The 20,809-nt window shown below is 42.3% G+C and overlaps 1 protein-coding gene across 1 annotated transcript in view; it reads left to right on the top strand.

Moving 5' to 3' along the window:
• Positions 1–5,807: 5,807 nt before the first annotated feature.
• Positions 5,808–20,809, top strand: part of LOC126100781 (protein takeout-like) — a 33,738-nt gene continuing 18,736 nt past the window's right edge. Inside the window, exons 1-2 of the mRNA XM_049911403.1 lie at positions 5,808–5,937; positions 19,425–19,517. Of these exons, the coding sequence (XP_049767360.1) occupies positions 5,874–5,937; positions 19,425–19,517 (157 nt within the window). The 5' untranslated portion in view covers positions 5,808–5,873. The remainder of the gene's footprint in view (positions 5,938–19,424; positions 19,518–20,809) is intronic.

The following is a 20,809-nucleotide window of genomic DNA, read 5'->3' as shown; positions in this document are numbered from 1 at the left end:
CACTGAAGCACTGAGGAACATAAAACTTAAATAGGTATGTAGAACTACTAAGCAGATTACACATTATTATAAAAATAGATTAAAAGGAAGTACGAGTCAGCACTGTCAGGAAACCCAAGTAATTGTGAGGAAAAAGAAGGAGACTGTGATAAACACGACTGGTGTCAGATTAAGGAAACGGTAAACATGTAGCGTCATAAACTATGGGCAAACTAAAGGCGTCAGGTAAGGTGTGGTTCAGTCAATTGTGTCAGCAAAAGAGTGGAGAGAGGAGGTTGGCTAAGAAGACGTGGCTAGCAAATATCAGGCATCAGGAGCAACAGACATGTATATTAGGATAAGGAAGGAAATGGCAAGTATACTAAGGCGGGAGAAACCGATGTATAACAGGAAGCTAATAGAAGAAGCCGAACGGGAATGTATTCAGCACAGGACAATACAAATATAACGATAAGGACAGAAAGTAACACAAAGACAAAAGATACATTAGGTAATGATACACACGGGAAGATCCTCACTAATATCTCTGAAGTAGAACGACGATGGCCGAAGTACTTAACGTGAGCTACAAAATTCTGTATCAGTTTATACTGAAAAGAATGATTCCTATTAGAGAAGAAATTATAGGGGACTGTCACTGTGGTTTCAAAAGGAATAAGTCAACTGTAGATCAGCTCTCCACGCTCAGACAGGAAACGGAGACTAGGAACATAGTACTGATATTCACATGAAGTTTGTTGAGCTCAAAAAGCTATGAGAATACACATAGGGGCGTATTAACGAATGTCCTGAAAGAGTTTCAGTTTCCACAAAAATTAATACGTCTGCGTTAGATATACTTAGAGGGAGTTTGGTGGCCAACGGAAGTGTTTAAACTCAGAAGAGTGTTCCTAGAGCCACTCTGTAGCAATTACGGAAGTGCAGGGTGTCGCATTGTCCTGCTCGAAATACCCAAGTCCGTCGGAATGCACAGTGAATATAAATGGATGCAGGCGACCTGAGTGTATCCATACGTACTTAAGACTCGTGTCTGGACGTATCAGGTGTCCCATATCACTCCAACTGCACACACCCCACCCCATTTCAGAGCTTCCACCATCTTGAACAGTTCCCTGCTAATATGCAGGGTCCATGGATTCATGAGGCTGCCTCCATACCCGTACACGTCCATCCACTCGGTAGAATTTGAAACGAGATTCGTTCGACCAGACAACATGTTTCCAGTCATTATCAGTTCGTTGTCGGTGTTGACGTACCCAAGCGAGGCGTAAAGCTTCGCGTCATCCGGTCAACAAGAGTACCCAAGTGGACCTTCGGTTCCGAAAGGCCATATCGATGATGTTTCGTTGAACGGCTCTCACGCTGACACTTATTTATGGCCCAGCATTGAAATCTGTAGCAAATTGAGGAAGGATTGAACTTCTGTCATAAACGATTACATTCAGTCGTCGTTGGTCCCATTCTTGCAAGATCTTTCTCCAGCCGCAGCGATGTCGGAGATTTGATGTTTTACCGGATTGCTGATATTCACGGTAAACTCGTGAAATGGGCGTATGAGAAAATCTGCACTTCATCGCTGCCGCAAAGTTTCTGTGTCCCGTCGCTCGTGCACCGTCTATAACACCACGTTCAAACTCACTTAAATCTTGATAACCTGTCATTGTAATCGCAATAACCGATCTAACAACTGAACCAGACACTTGATGTGTTGTTTAGGCTTTGCCGACCGTAGCACCCTATTCTACCTGTTTAAATATATCTGTATTTGAATACGCATGCCTATACCAGTTTGTTTTTGAAACTTCAGTGTAGAACGAACTCAGAGCTGGGTAATATTGAAAAAAGTTGTTGGGTGTGATGGAATGAAACAGTTTGTAGAAAACATTGGTTCCCTTACGCAAAAGCTGTAATCTACATATTACTTGCAGTTAATGCAAACTGAAAGTCAAGTTTACTTCAGATTTAGCAAATTTTAACACAGTCATCATAAAAATGTCTTCTGCTTTACAACAACTGCAACTGGAATTCGTGAACTAAGCAGTGACAAATTTTCTGAGTTCACGCTGATAGCGTGCAAAAGCTATGACAGGCGGATAAGGAGGGGGAGGTGGGGGAGGGAGAACTAAGCCAACTCACGTAAGGGGTGGAGAAACGAAAAAGAGGTTTCATCTGAAGTAGAAATCGAAACTACTGAAAAACGGTGTTTGGTGATCACCAGACATGCTGAAGCTACCACTTGATAACAAGTAGCTGCTTCTTACAACTTTTTCTTTTTTGCAAAAACAGACATAATGTCTTATGGGATAACAGCAATCAGTGATTTCATAATGTTACTTGAAATCCGTCTTGATTGCAAAAAATTTTTTTTTATTATTCATATGACCGTGTTCGGTTCATTCAGAACCATCTTCAGATCTGATATTTCAGTTACAGGAGTAACCCGTCCAAATCCAGCAACTTTCACATGCTTCTTACAATGTTGTTAAGTAGGAGAATATAGTTGGTATGGAATTCTAAACTGTTTAGTTGTTTTTGATTTTGGCTGGTAACAAGAAAACCTCCTTCAATTGAACGTACGAGAAACTTGAACTGGGCGGCTCCCCCCGTCGGAGGTTCGAGTTCTGCCTCGGGCGTGGGTGAGGATGTTATCCTTAGCGTAAGTTAGTTTAAGTTAGATTAAGTAGTGCGTAAGCTTAAGGACCGATGACATCAGTAGTTTGGTCCCTTAAGACCTTAACACAAATTTCCAACTTGGGCGTTTGAGAATCCAGAGCCATCTGGAATTTTCAGCTGTAATGTCCATCAACATCTAAATTTACATCCATACTCCGCAAGCCACCTGACGCTGTGTGGCGGAGGGTACTTTGAGTACCTCTATCGGTTCCCCCTTCTATTCCAGTCTCGTATCGTTTGTGGAAAGAAAGATTGTCGGTATGCCTCTGTGTGGGCTCTAATCTCTCTGATTTTATCCTCATGGTCTCTTCGCGAGATATACGTAGGATGGAGCAATATACCGCTTGACTCCTCGGTGAAGGTATGTTCTCGAAACTTTGACAAAAGCCCGTACCGAGCTACTGAGCGTCTCTCCTGCAGAGTCTTCCACTGGAGTTTATCTATCATCTCCGTAACGCTTTCGCGATTACTAAATGATCCTGTAACGAAGCGCGCTGCTCTCCGTTGGATCTTCTCTATATCTTCTATCAATCCTATCTGGTACGGAGCCCACATTGCTGAGCAGTATTCAAGCAGTGGGCGAACAAGCGTACTGTAACCTACTTCCTTTGTTTTCGGACTGCATTTCCTTAGGATTCTTCCAATGAATCTCAGTCTGGCATCTGCCCTACCGACGATCAACTTTATATGATCATTCCATTTTAAATCACTCCTAATGCGTACTCCCAGATAATTTATGGAATTAACTGCTTCCAGTTGCTGACCTGCTATATTGTAGCTAAATGATAAAGAATCTTTCTTTCTATGTATTCGCAGCACATTACACTTGTCTACATTGAGATTCAATTGCCATTGTGTCATACGGCGAAAAATTTTTGATATTTCACGAAACTGTCTATGGGGGCACATGCTGCTAGTTCGTCAATATCCATTGAACGTTCCGGCTCTCTTTAAATTATGCCTGAATTGCTTCATACGTCTTTGTGACAAGGTGCGATACGAGCTCTGGTCCAAATCTACACTCATACATCGTACACCTCCTGGCGTGTGGCAGAGGGTACCTCGTCTACTAGAGTTACTCCCCTATTTTTACCACTGCCGAATGGTGCGCCAGAAGAACGATAATTGGCATCGACTTTATATAACTTTACCTTCTTTTCCGTAGATATAGATAAGCAGAAGGAATATATCAAATTACTCTTCTAGGAGATTAGGCGCTCAGAGTTTTCACAGTATAACACAACATGACGAGCAAAACATGTGCTGTTGGACCTGCCACTGGAGATTTTGCTAATCAAACCCTTCTTGAAACAGTTCCTCTTCGCTGGTTGTCTTCTGTTGGCTCTGTTAATCGCATCCGGCAACGGTCCCACACTGACAAGCAATACTCAAGAATCTGTCACACGAAAGTTTCGTAGGTTACATGTTACATGGCTGGTACACACTGTCTGAGGATTTTTCAAATTAATCTCAGTCTCGCATCTGCCTATGATAAATTTTATGTTGTCGTTTCACTTTAAATCACTCAGTATAATAACTCGTAAGTATTTAGATGACTTTTCTCTTTCCAAAGATAGATGGGCTGTCGAACAGCAGTAAACTAAGCTATCTTATTGCTTATTTCTACGCATCAAGTTACATTTCTTTACGATGAGTTGCGTATATATAGAACTTCCGATGTCATCCACAAGATCATTTATACATAATGTCAAGAGTAAAGGTCCTACAACACTCACCACTCGCCAGGGACTCGTCGGAAGTCTTTGTGTCTGAAGAGTCCCTCCGTTGAGAATGACATCTTAAGTTCTGCCTGCTGCGAACTCTTTCGTCCAGTCAGGAACGCAGTCTCATGTTTCGTATGGTCGTTTACGAAATTTTAACTTTTATTCCTAGAGAGGCTGTACAGCCTTTTTTTGAGAAAAAGCTTTATTAACAAATAGTAATCATATACATGAAAAATCACAATGAAAATGCATATTTTAATTGAATTAATGAAAATGAAAGGATAAAATATGTTTTTGGGCGGCAAAATTAATCTTTTTACAAACTTAAAATTCTTCTTGCTAAGATTGTTGTTCTCTTCCTGTCTTGCTTCGCCTCCAATAGATTATTCTGTTCCGCGTTTGTCAAATATTATTTCCAGGCTGTTGCCATATTATTTATGCTTACCAACCTTTTTGGTTTCCCAGTCGACCATTCCCACGTAGATAAAGAAGTTGATAAGGTTATCATCTCCTTGGATGTCAGTTATATAATGCGCCAGTAATCACACCATCGAGTCATGTTTTGTGGTAGGATACAGTTTGTATACAGGGCGATGTACGATGTCTGTCTTTGGTTTCGAGCTCCTTGTTAACAAGAAGGCAATTCTGTTCCTGACCCATCGCCACTTGCGTAAACGACAGTAGCTAGTGAAAGGCTGAAATTGAGAATCAACTAAACCACATGAAGGACGTTTATCCGTGTCTCTAGTTCCTGTTTCGTGGAGCTTTTCATTTCTTGCAATATTATTCTTAACACGTGGATGTAACGTCTTATGTACGTATTTGAGGGTTATGTATTTCCACACAGCTCCCAGACGGTGGCCAGTTGCTTCTATTCTGTATTGTGTTTTTCCTCCTATTTCCATTCGATGTGAGAATTTCTTGTTGTCAGGTGGTTCCTCCTTAGGAGCCCAACTCTTTGTAAGTGGCTTGGAGGCAGAATCCTCTAATACGTTTGAACATGTAGTTAGTTTTGTTTATATCAGTCAGGCAATGCATACTTGCAAGGCGAACGATTAGGAAAAACTTTGTTGTGATGTTGCCTAAAATTTCGTTTAGCGGTGTTATTATTGACTTGAGACACCGCGCCGATGCTTATCTGTTGATGTGAATTGATGTGAACAAGTTGGCTAGCATATCGTACGACAGCGTCGCGAACGCCTCAGGCTCCATTTGGGAGTAAGGGTGAGGATATCGGGAACGTTGTAGCCTGTACGTATCGGATCGTCGATAGCTCAGGCTAAACATTACCTACGACCTTCTCTTCTACAGCTGTCTCCCGAGCACAGAAGAGTCTGCATGCGTGCGGCGACGTCACGGCTACACGGTGGGTGTAGTTGCCCTTGAGAACGGAATCTTTAAAAACAAGAACCGGTGTGCCGCCAACGCCACACGCCATCCTCCAGCTCCAGAGGTCGGTTTCCAGTTCCAGGCGCCATGGGGTCAACAATGCCGCTGTTTGTGCTGCTGCTTGTCGCATACGCCGGCGCCGCTCAGCTACGTGAGTGCTTATTGTGCATGTCTGAGAACGCACAGGCGTTGTGCTAACGCGTCTACCTACATTCCTGTGCCATGAATATTTGCACTTGTTGACATTTCGTTTATTATCAACTTCTAAGGTCTCAGTATCAGATTTCGTGCTATGAAACATTAAAAGGGTGTCCTATCCTTCCTAAGTATAAGAGTATTTTATGTACACTTTCCCTCGCTTACTATTTCTAGAACGTGTACATTTAATTCGCTGTTTACCACCTTAAAATTTAACATATATTTTTAGCACTAAATTTTTACACCGTCCAGTTTCTTCATCTCCGAATTTCCATTCGACCATATTTCTATTTCACACAACTCTGTGATCTACATGCAGAGTTTCAGAATCCACCCAGTTTCGCTTCAATAACTGATTCCCTCACACCTGACTTGTCGAAAAACATAACGTATCTAACGTTTCTCCACTTGCGACTGCCTCATTCCGCTGTCATCCACAGTCCATCCACATATAAACTTTTCCTTCCCTATTATTTCTAGAACGCTTACATTTAGTTCGTTGGATGGGAAACTTTGAACCTCCTGAGAAATGGGGCTGAACTCACACTAACAACGGTCTCAGGCCATAAACCAAGACCCGACACATTAGTCAGTTCTTCACCTTGTTTCGTGCTTAAGTTGATCTTTAGTGGAGGTTTGAGAAATTCTGCCATTTGCTACAACTGCAGTGATATTAATTGTAAAAACTGCAAAACACCGTCAGAATTATTAGGCATACAGAAGTGGTATTAACAAGTGTTAGTAAATGTTAATGCCTTCTTAATAATATTGCCATCTACGAGTCATTTATATTGTATGGTTTCTTTATACAAGCGCAATTAGCTACCTATTTCCGTTCTCCTATTTAATTTAATAATAGTTAAATTTTCTGTCAAAGCAGTGGAGATTTATGCTTACCAACCTTTTTGGTTTTCCAGTCGACCATTCACACGTAGATAAAGAAGTTGATAAGGTTATCATCTCCTTGGAGATGATAACCTTATCAACATAACATAATGAGTAAATTATGTCGTGTTGAAGTACCAATCACAATATATGGATGCCCAGGAATCATCCAACTGCACATGGAGTAATTGAATACTGCAAAGTGAAACATTCAATTCCAATATATAACATTATGTATGTTATATATCTACTATATAAACAGAAACCGAAATAAAAGTGCTCAAGAACTAGGTATTTTGCCTATCACACAAAATTTTAAAAACATATTTTTTGACAAACTTTGCCACTGCTTGGTACTGAAGGAGGGTAATGAAGGAAGTCGTAATAGTCAAATTTGCATAGAATTTTCTGCTCTTTTAAAAAGTGAATAGATGCCAAAGCTCTACGAGCATAAGAGATTGATATTTTTTGAAGAAGAAAACTGAATAGAGTCCTTTATTTTGAAAGCATTTTGACTACAGAGAGTTTAGGCAATATAAATTCTGTTGAAAAAAGTTAGTTTTCCAATCTTTGGAGCCATATAGTAAAATAAAGACATTTAGTAAAATAAAATCTTCTACCCCACCTTTTGAAAGGATTATCTACTATTTGGCGGGACTATATTTATATGAATGCTTAGTGTCTGGTCTTTCGGACATATCCGAAAGAACAGATGCCACACTTTCATACAAATGCTTCGGCTAGCTGGGCAATGGATCAAACTTCTCCAGTGCGGATGCACGTCAGACCTCCTGTGGGAATGTGAGTAGCGAGCATGGAGGAAATGGACATGGACTATGGATCCGTGGCGCTCGGTGGGAGACTCGGTTGGCCTTGAGGCCTACCGAGATAACCCCAGCAGTTGTGATGAACACTGTGTTCCGGGTGACACAGTGGTTAACGCATCCACCTTGTAAGCAGAAGATCCCGGGTTCGAATCCCGGTGTGGCACACGTTTTCACTCGACTTCGCTGATTCTGTGTAACGTCTGAATACAGCTGATGTCGCTAACCCGTTTCCTTTCCTTCCCCCCCCCCCCCCCCCTGCAACTTCAATTTACATATAAGGGGCCATATGTGTTTTATCTGGTCATTCCACTTTCTGTCACTCTGGACGGTTGCTGCTATTACAGGAATTCTACGCTAGTTACTCTTTCCAGTAATTTGTAGTCAATAGTGTAGTCGGACAGCAGACGATCTCGTCGTCCCTGCACCAAGCGTCGAACCTGCGCAGGTTTTTCTGTCATTTTGATGTAGTACTCTGGGAGATGCAACCGTCCTACAGACAGCAGCATTGTGCGTGAATAGCGTCTCGGATACGCAAACATGATCTACTTTATCATTATCAGAAAATGTCAATAACAGCGGTCCTCTAACTCCATATCGTAATCCCGAAATGTATGTTTATCTTTCTCGAATTTTTGTAGTTAAGAAATACGTGTTCATGCCGTAAGAAACTCCTGTATCTAACCAAAAATCTGCTCCGATACCCGGTAAGCCTGTACATTCTTCTCAATACCACAATACGGAACTGTATAGAATCCTTCCTGAAGTCAAGGAACATGGCACATGCCTGAGAACCTTTGCCTATGGTATAAGGGTCGATCAAAACGTTTCCGTTCGAAGGCCGTACAGTGCAGAACCAGTATGCCACCGAGGCAAAATCGATGAGGGCTTTGAGGTAATCATCACACGGACGAACCAGGTTGAAGATACAAGTCTGGTAAATACCGTATCGTGCTACATCAAGATGTCCGTAATTGCCTGCTGTACATATTTTTACGACAGAGATCGTCGAAACTTTTAAGGGACTGAAGGCATGTTAATCGCACGAAGAGAGAGCAAAGTTCAGATGGCTCTAAGCACTATGGGATTTAACATCTGAGGTCATCAGTCCCCTAGTCTTAGAACGACAAACCTAAGGACATCACACACATCCATGGCCGAGGCAGGACTCGAACCTCCGACCATACCAGCAGCGCGGTTCCAGACTGAAGCGCCTAGAGCCGCTCGCCCACAGCGGCCGGCGGAGAGAGATCGTGAGATTCGCCTGGTGCTCGAGTGTCTCCCACTTTAGGAAATTTGTCACATGGGGACGTGCGTTATCATAAATTTGGCCCTTGATTCCACAACTAGGGTTTTAGAGAGATGTTCTGCCCCATCTATATTCTTAATTCGTCCATCAGCAGCCAAGGAAAGAGTAGCAGCACGCTGGTCGTATTTCAACGTATTTGGCAAAAACGTCGCAATAATTCGTTTCAACCGCAGGCCCCTTGGAGAAACATGAATGCCACATTAATCCGTTTCCTAAATGTCGGTGCTCATATACCCGTATTGGTGTCGCTCTACGGTGTATATACGCTGCACCAACGCTCTCAAACGGAAACTTTTTAATCGCCCCTTATGCTATGTTTTCTGCAAATCTTCTTATTGGCATTTGTTATATTATTATTTCAGTGAAGAAAATGTTTACCTCTTTGCGATTACACAGTTTTATTGATCTACAGTTTCCAACTTCTCTAAGTACTTAATACACTACTGGCCATTAAAATTGCTACACCACGAAGATAACGTGCTACAGACGCGAAATTTAACCGACAGGAAGAAGATGCTGTGATATGCAAATGATTAGCTTTTCAGAGCATTTACACAAGGTTGGCGCCGGCGGCGACACCTACAACGTGCTGACTTAAGGAAAGTTTCCAACCGATTTCTCATACACAAACAGCAGTTGACCGGCGTTACCTGGTGAAACGTATAAGCAGGAGAAATGCGTACCATCACGTTTTCGACTTTGATAAAGGTCGGCTTGTAGCTTATCGCGATTGCGTTTTATCGTATCGCGACATTGCTGCTAGCATTGGTCGAATCCAATAACTGTTAGCAGAATATGGAGGGTAATACGGAAAGCCGTGCTGGATCCCAACGGCCTCGTATCACTATCAGTCGAGATGACAGGCATCTTATCCGCATGGCTGTAACGGATCATGCAGTCACGTCTCGATCCCTGATTCAATAGATGGGGACGTTTGCAAGACAACAACCATCTGCACGAACAGTTCGACGACGCTTGCAGCAGCAGGGACTATCAGCTCGGAGACCATGGCTGCGGTTACTCTTGACGCTGCATCACAGACAGGAGTGCCTGCGATGGTGTACTCAACGACGAACCTGGGTTCACGAATGGCAAAACGTCATTTTTTTGGATTAATCCAGCTTCTGTTCACAGAATCATGATGGTCGCATCCGTGTTTGGCGTCATCGCGGTGAACGCACATTGGAAGCGTGTATTCGTCATCGCCATACTGGCGTATCACCCGGCGTGATGGTATGTGGTGCCATTGGTTACACGTCTGGGTTACCTCTTGTTCGCATTGACGGCACTTTGAACAGTGGACGTTCCATTTCAGATGTGTTACCAGCCGTTGCTCTACCCTTCATTCGATCCCTGCGAAACCCTACATTTCAGCAGGATAATGCACGACCGCGTATTGCAGGTCCTCTATGGACCTTTCTGGATACAGGAAATGTTCGACTGCTGCCCTGGCCAGCACATTCTTCAGATCGCTTACCAATTGGAAACGTCTTATCAATGGTGGCCGAGCAACTGGCTCGTCACAATATGCCAGTCACTACTCTTGATGAACTGTGCTATCGTATTGAAGCTGCATGGGCAGCGGTAGCTGCACACGCCATGCAAGCCATGTTTGACTAAATGCCCAGGCGTATCAAGGCCGCTATTACGCCCAGAGGTGGTTGTTCTGGGTACTGATTTCTCAGGATCTATGCACCCAAACTGCGTGAAAATGTAATCACATGTCAGTTCTAATATATTTGTCCAATGAATACCTGTTTATCATCTGCATTTCTTCTTGGTGTAGCAATTTTAATGGCTAGTAGTGTATTTTGTAGAGCAGAAGAACGCACCGAACAGCTACAAAAGTATTTTTCCGAAATTTACTTTTCCGTTTCCGTAAGCCACGCTGCACTGATTTAAGATCGTGGTTGCTTGTCGACCACTACACGAGACCGATCCCTCAGTGCTTTGAGCAGCGGCTCTCTTGTGTATGGCTTGGTGCTCGTCGGATAATGGAAGCAAACTTGTCCAAACTGGTCTGCAAATAAAGTAGATAACCAGAACGAAGTTTTCACACTCCAGCGGAGTGTGCGCTGATGCGGAACTTCCTTTCTGTTTTAAACTACTTTATTTGCAGACCAGTTTGCCGAACCGAGATTCGAGCTCGGGGCCTATTTACTTGCTTGGGCAAGTTCTCTACTATCTGAGCTACCTAAGCACGACTCACGACCCTTCCTCACAGCTTTAATTCCACCAATACCTCGTCTCCTGTGAGAGCGGGTCGTGAATCGCGCTTAGGTAGCTCAGATATTGAGCACTTGCCCGCGGAAGGCAAAGGTCCTCAGTTCCGGTACACAGTTTTAATTTGCCATGAAGTTTCAAGGTAGATAACATTTGGAAAGGCATCTCATGCCAACTTCTGATACCCATCGCCTTAAAAATTATCGCGGAAAATGTGTTTCTCTACCATTTACGCCCAGCTAGATACATGTGAATATAGTAACAAAGTGCGTAAACTACCTGATAGAGAAACAAAACGCAATTGAACGAAAATTAATTTCATCTTCTAGATTAGTTTAAAGTGTTATCCTGCTGAACATACATTATGTGTTGTAACACCTCAAAGAGCAATTCGATGTGACGAAGAGAGACTTAATTGTAGATGCTGTATCTCATCGCAGGGTCACAATGTCTTTGAAAATCTGTTGTCTACATCTACATCTACATCTACATGGATACTCTGCAAATCACATTTAAATGCCTAGCAGAAGGTTCACCGAACCACCGTCACAATTCCCTGTTTTCCAATCTCGCATAGCGCTTGGGAAAAATGAACACCTATATCTTTCCGTACGAGAGCTGATTTCCCTTATTTTATCGTGATGATCGTTCCGCCCTATGAAGGGCGAACAAGCGTAGTGTAGACAGTCTCCTTAGTAGATCTGTTACATTTTCTAAGTGTCCTGCCAATAAAACGGAGTCTTTGGTTAGCCTTCCCCACAACATTTTCTATGTGTTCTTTCCAATTTAATTTGGTCGTAATGGGAAATTGCAAACAGTTCTTCTGATTCTATTCAAGCCAGATCAATAACGTTCTTTCCGCTTTGCTCCGTCCTTCTTTCACTTGGAAATTATATCGGATTGTGGCTTTTCGTGATTAGGCGATATTTGTCACTAAATATCCACTAGCGGTGTCCGTAAAAAATTGTGCATTATACCTGTGGAAACCAGTTAGAATAGGCTGACGTGTTGGAGCAACTGATTATGTGTTCTTAGAGGGTACTCGTATATTAAGTACAGTGCACGATGTTCGAGTTTTGTTTTCTTATTGTAATGATGAAGAAAAGAGGTGCACAAGAACCACGTATTAGACAAATCATCAATGGCAGAGACTACGCAGCAAATTCGTGTGGTTTGCTTTCAATCCGACTTGCATCATACCCATCTCTTTCCATGGCGTCCCACAGGTAAGTGCCGTAACATGAAAACGTCAAAGAAAACCCCCTGAAGCTCTGATACGGGTAATTGTCGTATACACTTTACGTGTACTCAGAGACGTGTCTCAAGGAAAAAAATAGAGTGATAATAGGTTGTCGCAGATGATAACATTTTTGTTTTCTTTGGAATTAGTTAATTTACACCAATGAAAATAAAGTCATGTATGTGGAACTAATGGTCTGAATCGATGTAGAGGGTGATCCAAAAGTCTGTATACATTTGAAAATTCAGTAATTCACTGAATAATGTAGCTCAAAAGGTATAAACTGACACACACGCTGGAAATGACATATAGTTTTATTCAAAACCAAAAGAATAATGCAGAAAAAGAACATCAGGCTGCTCTTCATATGATACAAAAGCAATAATTAGCACAAAAAAGACGATGTTCTTTATAGCAAATGCTCACCATATCGGCCATCAATCATCAACAATACCTGTAGTTCAGGGACAATTTTGTGAACATCACTGTACAGCATATCAGAAGGTGTGGCGAGAAATTGCTACACGATGTTGTCTTTCAGCATCCCTTAAGATGTCGGACGATCGCGGTACACTTAAGACTACACGTAACCACATAACCAACAATCACACAGATTACGGTGTGGGTACCTGTCAGGCCAAGCATACCGAATGTGGCGGATCGGCACTAGATCCCCATCAAACGATGTGTGCAAGAGATCTTTCACACGAGTATTAATGAGGGGTGGAGAGCCATCTTGCATAAAAGCCGTACCTTCCAGCAGGTGTTTATCACCTAGGCTAGGGACGATGCGTTATTGGTGTACATCGCACACGTAGTTTGATAAGTAGCAGCCCGCATTTCCTCGAAAAAAAAAAAGGGTGTCATCACGACTAACATGGTAAATACACGCCTCACCGTGATGTCGTCATGCAGTTCGGTTTCTATGACACTTATAGTAATTTCGGTATCCCAAATTCTGCAGTTTTATCTGTTGGCCCGTTTTTTCACCCGCTTGTGGGTTCAAAAAACCCCATGCCATTTTAGGCACGTGCGTCACGTTTTACACCTCAACTTACATTATTCCGTGAATTATAGCATTTTCCAATTTTAGCGGACTTTGCGGTCACGCTGTATTTCGACCTGCTGAATCCACTAGGATAGCTCAGTTGTTTCGATATGTGGTTCTGACTGTCCGTACGTGTTACTAATAATTTATAAAGTGGAAATCAAAAACGAAAACTTAAACGCCATGACAACAGCTGAGAGTTTGTTATGAAAAGGGACGGGTTATTTGAAGCAGTTGTATGTTTGAAGCCTAAAATCACTCTTACTTTTTCACGAGAAGTAACGGCCCACTCCAGAGGAACAAATAGTTTCCTGTGGTAGGGAAACAGTCAGCCTTAGGAAGGCTCAATGCCTGTTATGAATTATCCGAACGACCACGTAAAAATTCTTCAATTTCATTCTCGGAACCTACAAGACCACTCGTTTGCGTAGCAAATGACGTGTTAAAAGAAAAATTTTCCGCAAGAGGTGAAGGTTCTGTATGTTTAAGCTACAGTTCCACAATGTTTGCAAATGATGTAATGAAGCAGCCCGTACAAACACATTACGAAGCTTTTCAATGTTCATTTGTTCTTTTCTGTTTAATTTATTTGGCACTTGAGTAGGGACTCATATTGTCATAAAGACATATATATGCCTTCTGGAAACAAATTCACACAAAACAGACGCACAGCTTGAAACCTCCCAAACCACTTACTTCAGAGACTTACGCACAGGTCTTATATGATGTTTACAATAAAAGAGGACCAGCACCTCAGTCAAAAATGAGTATACTGTAAAGTCTCTTCGACGTAGCAGTACTGTTATAGAAGTTGTAGAGGGCAGCTCATGTTGACCCGATGTTGCAGCAGTTGTAGTATCACATCTGTTCGGACAGCTAAAGGAGAAATGGTTGGCATGCTGTCGGTTACCGCTATCACATAAGAGCAAGTTGTTTCGTGTATCAGCCATGGTTGAACGTAAGGAGTGTTTTAATGTTCTTAAATGTTCTGATAAACTGACGTTTCTCCCGCCAGAACTCAAATCACCAGTACTGGGTTTATTATAGCGTACGCTCGGAGAAAGTAATTGGATGACTATCAGAATTCTGCGTACCACGTCTCTCAGATTATTGGTTTGACGCCGATTAATATATCTGCAGCTGCTGCTCCTAAGTGTTTCCCTTTCTGAGACGAGGGGCTTCTGTAGCTACTCTCTCTGCTGTTTCATTTCATTGTGAGCTTTATCCCAACATAGACTTCCATCTTGATTCCTGTTAGTGAGTTTTTATACCAGGTTCATGATGTCTAACGTCAATGGATGATTGTTTCGTCCTGTGCAGAGGTATCTGAATAATTCAATCGCTGATATGACATCACAGATATTTCGAAAATAAAATGATTATTGCATTTGGTACACCTCACACTGTTTCAAGCAAATTTCTAGCTGAAACTTTGGAAGGTAGGGAGACGAGGTACTGGCAGAAGTAAACCTGTGAGGACGGAGTGATTCGTGCTTGGGTAGCTCAGATGGTAGAGCATTTGCCCGCGAAAGGCAAAGGTCCCGAATTCGAGTCTCGGTGCGGCATACAATATGCCACGGAGTTTCATATCAGCGCACACTCCGCTGCAGAGTGAAAATCTCATTCTGGAAATTCCTAGCTGATTAAATATTATCTTTTTGGAAGCACTACACACAATCCGTTAAAACTAGAAAATATACGGAACAGACTTTGCATTGTTTCGTAGACATAGATAGAACAACACATTCCTCTCTTTATATCATGGTTTCGTTGTGTTGTCGCATAAAACAATGTCAAGTGTTCAAATGTGTATGAAATCTTATGGGACTTAACTGCTAAGGTCATCAGTCCCTAAACTTACACACTACTTAACCTAAATTACCCGAAGGACAAACACACACACCCAAGCCCAAGGGAGGACTCGAATCTCCGCCGGGACCAACCGCACAGTCCATGACTGCAGCGCCTTAGACCGGTCGGCTAATCCCGTGCGGCTAAAACAATCGTTGTATAAACTGATCCATGAAAGAACGGTATGTCCAGAGAAAGCACGAAGTTTAAAGTTTCTATTTATGGAGACTTATTTACGTGTACGGCACACAACCCTTTGATTCTACTTTATTATTGCATGTTACAGCGTCTGTTTGTCGACATGTGATAGCTGTCGCTTCGCCGTAGAAAAAAAAAAATGTTGTGGCCTTCGTAAACCGGTTAATATCATTCCTCGCCAAACAGACAGACGTAATAGTTTTGTACGTGTTGGCGGAAGGTATAAAGTTTAAAGGTTGTTTCTGGTATCAAGTGTGCCAACAGCAATTTTTCTTCGAAACTCAAGACTATTTCTGCTTCTTCCGTCATCCGCCTTGCCAGATGCCCCTAGGTTCTCACAGCTTCCAGTAGTGTTGTACCTATAAATCGCTATGATTTTTTTCTATTCTTATGATCTCATTTGAGAATATTGTAGACAATCATAGTGTGAGGATACTTCAGAGAGTAGGTAACACTTAACTAAGACAGAACAAGTTCACTCGCGCTGTGATGCTCCTGTTACTCGTGCCGCAGCAGGACTGTGTTTACAGGGAAGTCGAAACACGTACTATCATCAATGTGTACAACGATCTTACTTTCTGAAGTCCCTACGTAGGTATTTAATATCAAGTAATATTATCAGAATGTTCGTCGTTTTATAAACTATGTTTTCCGTTACAATTTTATTTTGTAATAAATTGCTGGTCCTCTCCTTTCCACCCCCCACCCCACAGCGATTATAATACTTTCACTACTTGAGCCAGCGTCGACGGAAAACTATTTACCATACTGATACATAACTTTATAGCAATGATCGGACAGGTTTTCCACGATCTTGTCGACATGTTGGCAGATGCCTCGCCCAAAGACACCGTGCTTTCGTTCACTCTCACATCTTTGTAAACTTTCTGCAAGCGCCCACGACGCTCTTGTTTTCCGACAAAAGTGTTTCAGCTCTCTGCTTTGAAAGCACCTCTGTTACAGAAGCCGTTTCAAAAGCTACGTGTAGCGCCGCCACCTATCGGAACTTCATGAAAATATAGCGCCAGTGGTTCTCAACGTGGGAGCAATAACCCCGTAAGGGATGAAATGAAATTTTCTGAGGGTTAAAAAATAAATTATTCGAATCTGTTTCAGTCATGAAACTAAATTATTTCGAAAAGATCATTGCTATTATCACAATTTTTAGGACAACAATGTTGATTATATAAGTTTCGCAGTAAAATGTAAATGACGTGTCACTAGGGCCTCCCGTCGGGTAGACCGTTCGCCTCGTGCAAGTCTTTCGGGTTGACACCACTTTGGCGACTTGCGTGTCGATGGGGATGAAATGATGATGATGAAGACAACACAACACCCAGTCCCTGAGCGGAGAAAATCTCCGACCCAGCCGGGAATCGGACCTGGGCCGTTAGGTATGACATTCCGTCGCGTTGACACACGCTGAGCTACCGTGCCGGCATACGACGCAGCTACCAGGGGCGGATACTTTCGCAGTTAGTAGCATTAATGCTTTGGTAGCTAGAGATTCCTTCCTCAGTCCACACCACACATACGTTGTGCTTTATCCCATGCATCGATGATGGTAAAAATGAGGCATATACCTAACAAATGTTGAATATCTCAAGATAATGTCTTCTCCAAGTTGTAGATAGTAGTCTAGAAATTGCTTCACTACTCGCTTCGAAAGAGGTAAATGAATTAATTGACAGCACGACATAGCTGTTACTATGCAAGGCCTACCGTAGCGCTGTATATTTTATTATTATTATTATTACTATTACTGTGTTCCTGCGGTCAGACACAAAGGATTAACAGCCTGAAGTCTTCCAATATTTGCCAGTTAGAAGTAAGGCGTGCAGCAATCAAGTGACTTACGAACAGTAACTATGGTGCACACATTTTAGGTTGGTTGGGTTTCATTGGGGTTGCAGTGTGCAATTCACCCAAGTGACGCAGTGGAGAGAAGTAATACATAGGAAGTGTCTGCCTTCACTGTGATTAGTTAGATTTCTTGTCTGAGACGGAGTTGTGGGGAGTAAGTACTATGCACCTCGAATTCCTTCCTCATTCATTGTCTCTCTTCTCTCTCTCTCGCTCACTGTCTCTCTTTTCTTTCTCTCTCTCTCTCTCTCTCTCTCTCTCTCTCTCTCTCTATCTCTCTCTCTCCCTCTCTCTCTCTCTCTCCCTCTCTCTCTCTCCCTCTCTCTCTCTCTCTCTCTCTCGCATACAAACACACATACACACACAATGTAAATACCGGTCATATTTCGTCATTTTAAAAACAAAAGTGTTCCAACAAAAGCCATTATTCTACAGAATAGTTAGATGCTAATGTTGGTGATAATGTGGGGGACAGTGACAAGAGACGGGAGGGGAAGGTGGGAGGGCGGTGGTACGAGCTAATGTCTAATTGCACTCAGCTTGGGAACCATTGGTGTAGGGGCTGAAGTGCCAGTATTCGACGAAGTTCCACAAGAAACTCTGCATTTTTCAACCGACGTAGGGCAAGAAAAACATGTGTCACAATTCTGATTGAACGTCTCTCGTAGTGTTAGTGTCATGACATGCCGTTAGGCACCAGCACTGGTATGGCGACGTAGGGGTCAAACAGAGGCACCAGGGTGTACTATAGTTCCACACAGTCAATAAGGGCCTGGACAAGGGGTCTAGGTTTTACTGGTAAAGCTGTTTTACCAAAACAAAAGCAGTAGTGCAGCTGCTATTCGCCAGTGTCGACACTTTAATGGCTTACAGAGAGGTTTTCTCTCCACATCGGGGTTGAAAAATATGATTCCTAAGTTCCAATTAACTGGTGATTTGTAAAGTGACGCTAGAAAAGGCCTATTCCAGCAAAGTTTGTTGAAGAAATTAGTGCTGACGTGGATGAGAATGCTGGACGCAATATAGGGTCTTGAAGCAGTGCACAAGCTGTGCCACGACAGCTGAATATTCCGTCGTCAACACCCCACATTAAAAATTTAGGAGAGCAGTAGGGCAGTCTCTGCTGCAGTCCCAGACTGTCCTGCACGCAGATGATCGTCACATCGAGCAACGATTGTGACCTGAGGCTCATACATGGTACGCATGTTACTCTGTAATGAGGAAATTAAAATGTGTTCCTTTCAACAGTTTATTAGTTATTTATTTTCCGAATGTTCTTACAAATGTTTCCACAATGTCTTATTGTCCTACGATCACTCGTTTCCATCGGGGCTATCTCAAGTAGCTTAAGTTTAATTATTACGGTCCTGTACTCCGATACTTACAATTGGCCTAATATTTTTTTCTGACACAAATTGCCTCAGAACAGTTCCAGTTCCCCTGTATCGTCAAGGTTTCCGGAGGTTATCGTTACCTTCTCCAAAGTACTCCCAATTTTAAATCTACTGCCGAGCTCTAGAATAGAAACAACATTAAACTGCAAGCCTAGCGCAAAATCACAAGAAACTGAAAGTATAAAGAAAAGCGTCTGTACACATGAAACTTTGCCACATGCCTGAACAGCTTCCTTTTCAGACAGTAGATATTTATCCCCTGAATCAGTGACATACAATCCCGAAAAATTGGTACATAATTATTACCATTCAGCTATAGCTCATGGCTGTACATCTTCATACCTGTATATGCCCTGACACCAGTGCAATGAGTACCGAGCCCTATAATGTTCACAGATTTAGAAGCATTTCTTGTATATGTTACGACTGCAGTTCAAGTTCTTGAAATAAAAAAAAGTGGTTTCAATAAAGTAGCAGAGAAATTACAAAAAATGTTTGCGACGGTTGACAGCCCACATCCAATAGGTGTTTCGTCGTTTTATTTGTGATACGACGTGTTTTAGATACGTAAAATAGTGCACTAATGAATTCTTGTTTCATTACAGCACCATCGATGAAAACATGCAAGCAGACTGACCCAGACTTCAGCGGCTGCTTGAAGAATGCTCTCATGGATTCCAGACCAATTCTGAGACAAGGTAACTTTTGTCGAGGCAGTGATGCATTTCACGAATGTAGACTATTATTTTTACTTCCCCCTCCCAATAGTCGAAATTACATAAGAGACAGGTGGAGCAGTAGCGTGAAGCGGACTTCCTCGTGCAGTTCTTGGATGTCATGCGCCGGTGTTTTTTCTACTTAGCTTTCTCAGGGTCTATATAAAACAGCTCTTATTATTGTAAGATTTTGGGAAGATTTCAAAGCGGTGCAAAGATTGGAACCTTATAAATGTTCAGAAACGGGAAATTGTGCACTTAAAAACTTTTCTAATGGAGTACCCTTTGCAAATCACCTGTGCCTGACAATTCGTCGGCATATGAATTCGTAACATCAGATATTTGCAGTACAGAGTAAAGAAGGCGGCAAACTTCAATCAATATCTAATAGAGACTATTTGAAAAATATTCATGTGACCCATCCTAGAAGTGTAGGGAAATAATACAAACAGGATATATCAGAGGTATTGAATATTTACGAAGAAGTTCACACTGAATGGTTATGGGTATGATTGAACCACTGCAACGTGACACGGAAGTGCTGATATACCTGACTTTACAGACGCTTAAATATTAAAGTCAGTTCTACCACGAAAAATAGTAACAAAAATTCCCTATACCACAGCCACCATCATATCACTTCTCTGAAAACCTCAATAACATGATAAGACTAATTATAACATGCGCAGATGCATTTAAGCAGTCATTCATACGTGAATTTAACGGGTCGTGAGTCGTGCTTGGGTAGCTCAGATGGTAGAGCACTTGCCCGCAAAAGAAAAAGGTCCCAAGTTCGAGTTTCGGTCGGGCACACAGTTTTAATATGCCAGTAAGTTTCTTAACAGCGCACACTCCGATGCAGAGTGAAAATCTCATTCTGGAAACATTCCCCAGGCTTGTGGCTAAGCCATGTCTCCACAATATCCTTTGTTCCAGGAGTGCTAGTTCTGCAAAGTTCTCAGAAGAGTTTCTGTGAAGTTTGGAAAGTAGGTGACGAGTTACCGGCAGAATTGAAGCTGTGAGGACGGGTAGTGAGTCGTGCTTGGGTAGCTCAGATGGTAGAGCACTTTCCCGAGAAAGTCTCGGCTGGGCACACAGTTTTAATGTGCCAGGAAGTTTTTTATCAGCGCACACTCCGCTGCAGAGTGAAAATCTCCTTCTGTGCGATATTGCATGACGGGACGGTACGGTCGAACAGTACGTGAAGGTTTTGGAAGATGATTTCATCCCCCTTATCCAAAGTGACCCTAATTTCGACTAGATGTGGTTCATGC

The sequence above is a fragment of the Schistocerca cancellata genome, chromosome 9 (assembly GCF_023864275.1).
Source record: "Schistocerca cancellata isolate TAMUIC-IGC-003103 chromosome 9, iqSchCanc2.1, whole genome shotgun sequence".
Taxonomy (NCBI): domain Eukaryota; kingdom Metazoa; phylum Arthropoda; class Insecta; order Orthoptera; family Acrididae; genus Schistocerca; species Schistocerca cancellata.
The sequence above is the reverse complement of the archived record's forward strand: the minus strand, read 5'-3'. Positions and strand labels throughout refer to the sequence as shown.